Source organism: Nerophis ophidion, linkage group LG09, assembly GCF_033978795.1.
Source record: "Nerophis ophidion isolate RoL-2023_Sa linkage group LG09, RoL_Noph_v1.0, whole genome shotgun sequence".
NCBI classification, from domain to species: Eukaryota; Metazoa; Chordata; class Actinopteri; order Syngnathiformes; family Syngnathidae; genus Nerophis; species Nerophis ophidion.
The window spans coordinates 54,450,838-54,462,282 of NC_084619.1; the positions used below are offsets into that span (position 1 = coordinate 54,450,838).

An 11,445-nucleotide genomic window follows, 5' to 3' on the forward strand; every position below is an offset into this window, starting at 1 on the left:
CACTAAAAAAAAAAACATTAACACTTAAAGGCCTACTGAAATGAGATTTTCTTATTCAAACGGGGATAGCAGGTCCATTCTATGTGTCATACTTGATCATTTCGCAATATTGCCATATTTTTGCTGAAAGGATTTAGTAGAGAACATAGACGATAAAGTTTGCAACTTTTGGTTGTTAATAAAAAAAGCCCTGCCTTTACCGGAAGTCGCAGATGATGACGTCACCGGTGTGAGGGCCCCTCACATCCTCACATTGTTTATAATGTGAGCCTCCAACCCAAAAAAATATTCGGACCGAGAAAGAGACAATTTCCCCATTAATTTGAGCGAGGATGAAAGATTCGTGGATGAGGATATTGATAGTGAAGGACTACAAAAAAAAAGTAAAAAAAAAAAAGGCGATTGCATTGGGAGCGATTCAGATGTTTTTAGACACATTTATTAGGATAATTCTGGGAAATCCCTTATCTTTCTATTGTGTTGCTATTGTTTTAGTGGGTTAAATAGTACCTGATAGTTGGAGGGGTGTGTCCACGGGTGTGTTAACGCCAGTCTCTGAGGGAAGTCACGGCAGCTGCATGGACGGCACAACCTCAGCTTATCTCTGGTAAGAGGCGACTTTTTACCACAATTTTCTCACCGAAACCTACCAGTTGACAAGTGGTCGAAGAACCATGTTCGCTTGACCGCTCTGATCCATAGTAAAGCTTCACCTCCGGGAATTTTAAACAAGGAAACACCGTGTGTTTGTGTGGCTAAAGGCTAAAGCTTCCCAACTCCATCTTTCTACTTTGACTTCTCCATTATTAATTGAACAAATTGCAAAAGATTCAGCAACACAGATGTCCAGAATACTGTGTAATTGCGCGATGAAAAGAGACGACTTTTAGCCGCAAGTGGTGCTGGTTAATATGTCCCCTCCAACCAATAACGTCACAAACACACGTCATCATTCCGCGATGTTTTCAACAGGAAACTCCGCGGGAAATTTATAATTGTAATTTAGTAAACTAAACCGGCCGTATTGGCTTGTGTTGCAATGTTAATATTTCATCATTGATATATAAACTATCAGACTGCGTGGTCGGTAGTAGTGGGTTTCAGTAGGCCTTTAATAGTGCTCAGAACAGAAGATGAGGACATTTAAAACAGGCAGTGACTGTGCATCAATGTGCTTTCCTCTTCAATCAATCAATGTTTATTTGTATAGCCCTAAATCACAAATGTCTGAGGACTGTACAAACCACTACGACTACGACATCCTCGGAAGAACCCACATAAGGGCAAGGAGAACTCACACCCAGTGGGACGCCAGTGACAATGATGACTATGAGAACCTTGGAGAGGACCTCATATGTGGGCAACCCCCCCCCACCCCCCCAACATGATACTGTGAAAGTTCAATCCTTAGTGGCTCCAACACAGCCACGAGAGTTCAGTTCAAAGCGGATCCAAGACAGCAGCGAGAGTCCCGTACACAGGAAACCATCCCAAGCGGAGTCAGATCAGCATCGTAGAAATGTCCCCAACCGATACACAGACGAGCGGCCCATCCTGGGTCCCGACGAGCGGTCCATCCTGGGTCCCGACTCTGAACAGCCAGTACTTCATCCATGGCCATCGGACCGGACCCCCTCCACAAGGGAGGGGGGGACAGAGGAAAAAGAGAAAAGAAGCGGCAGATCAACTGGTCTAAAAAGGAGGTCTATTTAAAGGCTAGAGTATACAAATGAGTTTTAAGGTGAGACTTAAATGCTTCTACTGAGGTGGCATCTCGAACTGTTACCGGGAGGGCATTCCAGAGTACTGGAGCCCGAACGGAAAACGCTCTATAGCCCGCAGACTTTTTTTGGGGCTTTAGGAATCACTAATAAGCCGGAGTCCTTTGAACGCAGATTTCTTGCCGGGATATATGGTCCAATACAATCGGCAAGATAGGATGGAGCTAGACCGTGTAGTATTTTATATGGAAGTAGTAAAACCTTAAAGTCACATCTTAAGTGCACAGGAAGAGCCACTTCTTCTTAGTGCGGCACTCGTACTTCCAGGTGAAAGCACAAAATGGAAGGGCAACGCAGCACCTTCAGTAAGCGAACTTCTCCAAAAGACAGCACCATAGCACATTTAATTTTAGTGTCTTTGCTTGTTTGTTTTTTTTTGGCTTTTTAAACTATTTGTAATATGGCTCTCAGCAAAGAAAAATCCATAAATTAGCTGCATGGTTTCATAAGCCGCATGGTTCAAAGCGTAGGAAAAAAGTAGCGACTTATAGGGTGGATTTTAAGTTATCAACGTTTATGGTTTTTATTGTAATAACGTGTTATTATTCATAACCAGCCCTTCAACTTTGTCCACATCTCCCCAAACTTCTTCCATTCGTTTGTGATGCAAAACATTTTGTTGGTCTACCTATTATATTTTTTAAGTTCTTCAAAATTATGATTAATATAACCAGCTCCATAAAATGTGAATAACATACAAACTATAATAGACAAAAAAAAATGTTGGTACTGGATTGGGGAGTTTTTTATGTATCATAGTGAGTTAATAACTTATAATCTATGATAGTTAGACCAAACTTTTTGGGGGGGATTTGGATGAGGTGGGGGTCCAACCTGACTTTTTCTTTGCTCATCAACGTCTGACAGGAACCACGCAAGCCAGACCAAACACAGCAAGCAGATCCAGTCCCAACGCTTCCACGACTGGGATCAGGACCGAGAACCGAGCCGTTATGAGCCAGAGTGGCCTTCCCAGCTCCAGTACTTCAGTCCTGACGTGGACTCTCGGAAGCAAAAAGGTTTGCCGCAGATTTTCAAGAATAACAACCCCCCTCCCCACTCTGATGTCGACCCTTCTTCCAGGTCTGGGCATCATCCCAGAGAGCGAGGTTTCGGGGCGCCCCTCCCAAAATCTTTCGCCATCAAGACTGCCAGAGTTCCGTCAAGTCCAACCGGGCTCGGCTCTCGCCGACGCCCTGGAGGAGTTCCTGCTCCCCGCGGACCCTCCCGGGATGGAAGGTCTGTACGAGGACGACTCGAGCTCCCTTCGCGACGCGTCCGGGTTCGGCCGCTGCTCCTCGGCCTCCTCCGACTCGTCCATCGACATCGCCTTCGTCAGCTGTCCCAAGTCCCCGTTGACGCCGTCGCAGCACGCCATGGCCAGCAACGCGTACGGCAACGGATACGGCCGACCCCCCAACAGAGGGTGCGTGTCGCCGGACGAGGCCATCCTGATGCGGCACAACCACCAGCGCCCGCTTCAGGCCAGCCAGCGCAGAAAAAGCAAGGTGAGCTCATATGATGCCGCCCAAGAAGCGGAAGTTCTTTCATTCCCTCCGTCTCTCCCAGTCTTTGAACGGCCTGCAGCTGGAGGGCGTGGCGACGGACGGAGGTTTGCAGTCAGAGCAGAGAGCGGGAGCGGGCAGCCATGCCAAGCTGGAGCGCCAAGGCAGCAAAGGCAGCACGCCATCCAGGAAGATCCACGGTTCTCCGGGGATCAGGAAGGACGGCGCCGAGAAGCCAAGCGAGGATCTTCACGGGCTGCTGGTGACCAAACATCTCACACTTTTTCATACATTTACAGAAAATATAAACAGTTTTTAGCACATACAGTAGGTGAGGCTGGGCGGTATACACGTATGATAGTTAAAATATTTTAAATTATTGGGTTTTTTTACGCCTGAATATCTAGATCATTTTCAGATCTGTCGATAAAAAGATTTTGTTTTACTTTGTTTTATGCCCTTTTTGTTCAAGAAAACCCTGTTTTTCATGGCAAAAACACAAATAATGCAATATTTTCTGAGTAAAATAACTGATGTGAAGTAATTGGAGCATTAAATAGGTCAAGAATTCATAACTACCAGGTACATTTATTTTGATTCATTATTATATTTTGAGCAATCCGTTAAAAAAAAAATCCCACTAAAATTCTCAGGGAGCCAGAAGAGCCCCACTCATAAAAGTGTTAAAAATAAGTTATACAATGTTTTAGTTTTTATTTTTAACATCTAAACCTCTAAATCTGATCTATCAGTTGATTTTACGCTTGTATTGTTTTTTCATGTTTAAAAAAAAAAATGTTTTATGCCCTTTTCGTCAAAGAAAACTTTTTTTTAATAAGGCAAAACACACACATAAAATGCAATATTTTCCGCAAAAAAATATTTAAAAGTGGAATATTTAATGTGAAGTAATTGGAGTCTTAATTAGGTCAACAATTTCTAACATTGATTTTGATTCATTATTATTTTTTCAACGTTTGTATTATTTTCTCATGTTTAAAAAAAAAATGTTTTATGCCCCTTTTTTCAAAGAAAACATTTTTTTTTATAAGGCAAAACACACATAAAATGCAATGTATTCTGCAAAAAATATTTAAAAGTGGAATATTTAATGTGAAGTAATTGGAGTCTAAAATAGGTCAACAATTTCTAACATTGATTTTGATTCATTATTATTTTTGCAACGTTTGTATTATTTTATCATGTTCAAAAAAAATGTTTTATGCCCTTTTTGTCAAGGAAAACTGTTATTTTTTATAAGGCAAAACACACACATAAAATGCAATATTTTCCGCAAAAAAATATTTAAAAGTGGAATATTTAATGTGAAGTAATTGGAGTCTTAATTAGGTCAACAATTTCTAACATTGATTTTGATTCATTATTATTTTTTCAACGTTTGTATTATTTTCTCATGTTTAAAAAAAAAAATGTTTTATGCCCCTTTTTTCAAAGAAAACATTTTTTTTTATAAGGCAAAACACACATAAAATGCAATGTATTCTGCAAAAAATATTTAAAAGTGGAATATTTAATGTGAAGTAATTGGAGTCTAAAATAGGTCAACAATTTCTAACATTGATTTTGATTCATTATTATTTTTGCAACGTTTGTATTATTTTATCATGTTCAAAAAAAATGTTTTATGCCCTTTTTGTCAAGGAAAACTGTTATTTTTTATAAGGCAAAACACACACATAAAATGCAATATTTTCCGCAAAAAATATTTAAAAGTGGAATATTTAATGTGAAGTAATTGGAGTCTTAAATAGGTCAACAATTTCTAACAATATTGATTTTGATTCATAATTTTTTTTTCAAAGTTTTTATTCTGTTTAAAAAAAAAATGTTTTATGCCCCTTTTGTCAAAGAAAAGTTTTTTTTAATAAGGCAAAACACACATAAAATGCAATATTTTCCGCAAAAAATATTACATGTGGAATATTTAATGTGAAGTAATTGGAGTCTTAAATAGGTAAACAATTTCTAACAAAATTGATTTTGATTCATTATTATTTTTTCAACAATGACAGTTAGAATAAAACAGTCTGCACGGCAGCTCTGTGTTGGAGTAAATACTGCAACAACTTGTTACATTTCACCTGTTTGCCCTTTTATTCCACTTTTGTATTTTTTTGTAGTAGTAGTAGTTTTTGCAGAATATGCCGTTGGTCGTTAAAAAATCAACTGCGGGCCATAAATGACCCACATAACGCACTTTGAACACCTTTAATCTAGAGAATTAAGCGTTTAAGGTAAAAAAAATATTTAATAATTATGAAACTTATAAAACTATTTGATCCCTGAGAATTTTAGTGGGATTTAAAGAACAAAAAAAAAACCTGTCATTGCTCAAAAAAAGGAAAAAAAAACTAATGTTTTTGGGGAAAATATTGCATATTTTGTGTTTTCGTAAAGAAAATGAAGTTTTCTATGTCAAAAAGGGCATTAGACAAACCCATAAAATAAAAAACTAAACTATAATCAATGGATAGCTCTAAAGTTGATCTAGAGGTTTAGGCGCTGAAATTAAAAATATTATATATTGATATATGACTTATTTTTAAAGCTTTTATGAGTAGGGCATTTTAGATACCTGAAAATTTTAGTTGGATTAAAAAAAAAAAAGGTAATTACTAAGGAAAAATAATAATAATAAAAAAAAATCCATGTTAAAATCAAATTTACTTCACATCAAGTATTCCACTTTGAAAATATTTAGGGGAAAAATGTTACGTATTTTGTGTTTTTGCCATAAAAATGTTACGTATTTTGTGTTTTTGCCATAAAAATCCCCCACAAAGTTTTCATTGACAAGATGGGCATCAAACAAACAAACTTATAATCGACTGATAGATTTGAAGTTGATCTGGAGACTTAAGCGAGTGATGTAAAATAAGTTATAAAAAAGTTTTTAAAATTAAAAAAACATTTTTTATGACTTACTTTTAAAATTTATATGAGTGTGGCCATTGCTGATCCCTGCCAATTTTAGTTGGACTGTCTTTGTTAAAAAAAAAAACATTGAAAAAATAAATCAATGTTGTTCCAAATTATTGACCAATTTAAGGCTCCAATAACGTACATCAAATATGGCACAAATTGGATAGACGAAACGTTCCTCTATTGAGACAAAGTCGTACAACAAAGTGTTTTTATTGGGTCCGTCCATCCATCTGTTTCCTCCACTTATCCCTTTCGGGGTCGCGGGGGGTTCTGGAGCCTATCTCATCCGTGGTTCTTAAATTGAAAAGTTTAAAAGGAGGTTCCACTGGAGCTACAAATTTTCAATTGAAATAATTAAACATTTTACATTTTGATAATTGAAAAAATAAATAATTAAACCGACTGATACAGCCATCAGACTGTATAACGCATATGTTCCTTGACTGCACTTAAATGTAGAATATATTTATACTATTCATATATTATATATATAATATATGTTATATATTGTTTATTATTATTATTGTCTATTGTGAGCGAACTGTGGTGCTGAATTTCCCCCAGGGATCAATAAAGTACGTTCTATTCTATTCTAATCTATTCTAAGATGTCAACATATGAAAGCAAACAAGCATGAGCGGCTGATATTGAAAGAAAATATTAAAATTAATCGAGAAATACAAGTATTGCATTGCCTTCAATGGGAAAGTGGTCCCCACCAAGATGGCCGCCAAATAAGCATGTCACTTAGCATGGATGCTCTAGCTAGCACGCTGATCTATCTAGTTGCAGTATGTCTATGGTCTTGACTACTTCATTGAATTCCGGTTGTATTATCTGACACATACATTTTAATAAAATAAATAACATGTTTTTGCAATCGCTAATTATTTAGCAACAACTTTTTCACTAGAGCCAATTTGTTTTTTCCAATTATGGTACAACAATTAAACTGGCAACATGCTCACAAATGCACTGTACGACTCAACTAGCTACAATTTCATTGATACGTTTTTAGTCCAACTTGAATTCAAATTGATGCATGTTTTGTACCAAAACAAATTTGTGGAAATATTTTTTTTACTGCAAAATAATAAATGTAATGACATAACAAAAAATGTGCTTATCTTCCCGACACCTTATTGGATTCAGTTCCATGCCAATATCTGAGGAAATGTGCCACCACATTATCAGTGACAGAGTAGGAAGGGGCTGGGAACATGTTTGGGAACACATTACGTAAGTTTGCACTCATCCCCCCGACAGGACACGGGGATGCAGCCCTGGGGGGAGGAGCCCAGGTGGAGGGGCGGGGCTGAGGAGAACCACCACACCCCCTTGAGTGAGAGGAGCCGCAAGCAGGACAAGGGAGGCTTCAGGAGCTCCTTCAAGAAACTCTTCAAGAAAAAGTGAGAGCTGATGCTGCAACACGAGCTGCTTGGTTCCTGAAAAACACCTTTGGAAAAATCCTGTTATTGTTTGAACAGAGGCGGAGAAGACAAGAAGGACAAAGGGGCAGAAAATCCCAACAGTGAAAACGAGGCGGGGAAAAATCTCAAACTGGTAGACGTGGATCGAGGTACTGCGGTGTGAGGAGCAGATGTCACAAATATATGACAACTAATAATCATTACTGCTGTATGGAAGACATTTTGTCCATTTACACAACTTAAACAATTATTAGCTTCTACTGACTTTAGATTTGTTAGCATTTATTTTACAATAGTTCATCTAAAAATGATAAACTACGCAATAACTGCTAGAGGGCGCAGTTTTACTTAAACTTACCTGTATGTAACATCCAGCTTTATTTGAATGAATTTATAATCTAAAAAACAACAACAATATAATATATTATTATTTATATCGATAAATAGATATGTAAACCCCGTTTCCATATGAGTTGGGAAATTGTGTTGGATGTAAATATAAACGGAATACAATGATTTTCAAATAATTTTCAACCCATATTCAGTTGAATATGCTACAAAGACAACACATTTGATGTTCAAACTCATAAACTTTATTTTTTTTTGCAAATGATAATTAACTTAGAATTTCGTGGCTGCAACACGTGCCAAAGTAGTTGGGAAAGGGCATGTTCACCACTGTGTTACATCACATTTTCTTTTAACAACATTCAAACGTTTGGGAACTGAGAAAACTAATTGATGAAGCTTTGAAAGTGGAATTATTTCCCATTCTTGTTTTATATAGAGCTTCAGTCGTTCAACAGTCCGGGGTCTCTGTTGTCGTATTTTACGCTTCATAAAGCGCCACACATTTTCGATGGGAGACAGGTCTGGACTGAAGGCGGGCCAGGAAAGTACCTGCGCTCTTTTTTTTTTTAACGAAGCCACGCTGTTTTAACACTTGTTTTGCTGAGATAAGCAGGGGCGTCCATGATAACGTTGCTTGGATGACAACATATGTTGCTCCAAAATCTGTAAGTACCATTCAGCATTAATGGTGCCTTCACAGATGTGTAAGTTACCCATGCCTTGGGCACTAATACACCCCCATACCATCACAGATGCTGGCTTTTGAACTTTACGCCTATAACAATCCGAATGGTTATTTTCCTCTTTGTTCTGGAGGACACCACGTCCTCTGTTTCCAAATATAATATGTGTGGAATCGTCAGACCACAGAACAACCTTTCCACTTTGCATCAGTCCATCTTTAGTGAGTTCTGGCCCAGCTTAGCCGGTGGCGTTTCAGGATATTGTTGATAAATGGGTGCTCATGTGGTGATATCCTTTACATACTGATGTCGGTTTTTGATGCAGTACTGCTTGAGGGGTCAAAAGTCCTTAATATCATCGCTTACATGCAGTGATTTCTCCAGATTCTCTGAACCTTTTGATGATTTTACGGACCGTAGATGGTAAAATCCCTAAATTCCTTGCAATAGCTCGTTGAGAAATGTTGTTCTAAAACTGTTCGACAATTTGCTTACAAAGAGGTGACCCTCACCCCATCCTTGTTTGTGAATTACTTTGTATTTCATGGAAGCTGCTTTTATACCCAATCATGGCACCCACCTGTTCCCAATTAGCCTGCACACCTGTGGGATGTTCCATATAAGTGTTTGATGAGCATTCCTCAACTTTATCAGTATTTATTGCCATTTTTCCCAACTTCTTGTCACGTGTTGCTGGCATCAAATTCTAAAGTTAATGATTATTTGCAAAAAAAAAAACGTTTATCAGTTCAAACATCAAATATGTTGTCTTTGTAGCATATTCAACTGAATATGGGTTGAAAATGATTTGCAAATCATTGTTTTCCGTTTATATTTACATCTAACACAATTTCCCATCTCATATGGAAACGGGGTTTGTATGTATACACATATGTATGTATGTACATATGTGTATATTTATATATACATATGCACATATGTGTGTATATATGTGTATATATACATATGTATGTATACAGTATATATATGTGTGTATATATATATATATATGTATGTATATATATATATACATGTGTATGTATGTATATATATATATATATATATATACACATACATATGTATATATACACATTTGTAGGGATACATACGTATGTAGGTATATATTTATATATATATATATATATATATATATATATATATATATATATATATATTAATTAGGGGTGTAGGAAAAAATCGATTCGAATACGAATCGTGATTCTCACGTTGTGGGATCAGAATCGATTCTCACTCTTAAAAAAAATTGATTTTTTATTTTTACTTTTTATTTTTTTTTTGTTAATCCACAGCAATACCATAACAATGCAATCCAATTCCAAAACCAAACCTGACCAAGCAAAACACAGAACTGCAATAAACAGAGCAATTGAGAGAAGACACAAACACGACACAGAACAAACCAAAAGTAGTGAAACAAAAATGAATATTATCAACAACAGTATCAATATTAGTTATAATTTCAGCATAGCAGTGATTAAAAATGCCTCATCGACATTATCATTAGACATTTATAAAAATAAAAAAAAAGAACAATAGTGTCACAGTGGCTTACACTTCATCACATCTCATAAGCTTGACAACACACTGTCCAATGTTTTCACAAAGATAAAATAATTCATATTTTTGGTTCGTTTAAAAGTTAAAAGAAATTTACATTATTGCAATCAGTTGATGAAACATTGTCCTTTACAATTATAAAAGCTTTTTTTTTTTTAAATCTACTACTCTGCTAACATGTCAGCAGACTGGGGTAGATCCTGCTGAAATCCTATGTATTGAATGAATACAAAATTGTTTTGAATCGAAAAAATATTGTTTTTGTATCGAGAATCATGTTGAATCGAAAAAAAATCGATATATTATCGAATCGTGACCCCAAGAATCGATACTGAATGGAATCGTGGGACACCCAAAGATTTGCAGCCCTAATATATATATGCACATATATATATATATATATATATATATGTACAGTGGGGCAAACAAGTATTTAGTCAGCCACCGATTGTGCAAGTTCTCCCACTTAAAATGATGACAGAGGTCTGTAATTTTCATCATAGGTACACTTCAACTGTGACAGACAGAATGTGAAAAAAAAATCCAGGAATTCACATTGTAGGAATTTTAAAGAATTTATTTGTAAATTATGGTGGAAAATAAGTATTTAGTCAACCATTAAAAGCTCTCACTGATGGAAGGAGGTTTTGGCTCAAAATCTCACGATACATGGCCCCATTCATTCTTTCCTGAACACGGATCAATCGTCCTGTCTCCTTAGCAGAAAAACAGCCCCAAGGCATGATGTTTCCACCCCCCATACTTCACAGTAGGTATGGTGTTCTTGGGATGCAACTCAGTATTCTTCTTCCTCCAAACACGAGGAGTTGAGTTTATACCAAAACGGATACATGGATGATACAGCAGAGGATTGGGAGAATGGCATGTGGTCAGATGAAAGCAAAATAGAACTTTTTGGTTTAAAAATGAGAATCGATTCGAAATCGCTCAACAGATTCGATTCGTATTCGAATCCATTTTTCCCCACACCCCTAATATCTATCTATCTATCTATATGTATATATATATGTATATATATATATATATATATATATATATATATATATATATATATATATATATGTATAGTTTAGAATGTCCACCCTGAGATCGGTAGTTCGCGAATTCAAACCCTGGCCGGGTCATACCAAAGACTATAAAAATGGGAGCC

General features: G+C 36.7%; 1 protein-coding gene across 3 annotated transcripts in view; it reads left to right on the plus strand.

Annotated features, from left to right (window-relative positions):
* Window positions 1–7,859, plus strand: part of arhgef33 (Rho guanine nucleotide exchange factor (GEF) 33) — a 312,937-nt gene extending 305,078 nt beyond the window's left edge. For all 3 annotated transcript variants that reach the window (XM_061911264.1, XM_061911265.1, XM_061911266.1), the window contains 5 exons: window positions 2,649–2,800; window positions 2,865–3,289; window positions 3,351–3,548; window positions 7,499–7,641; window positions 7,720–7,859. In XM_061911264.1, coding sequence (XP_061767248.1) covers window positions 2,649–2,800; window positions 2,865–3,289; window positions 3,351–3,548; window positions 7,499–7,641; window positions 7,720–7,825 — 1,024 coding nt within the window. In that variant the 3' untranslated portion in view covers window positions 7,826–7,859. The remainder of the gene's footprint in view (window positions 1–2,648; window positions 2,801–2,864; window positions 3,290–3,350; window positions 3,549–7,498; window positions 7,642–7,719) is intronic.
* Window positions 7,860–11,445: the final 3,586 nt, after the last annotated feature.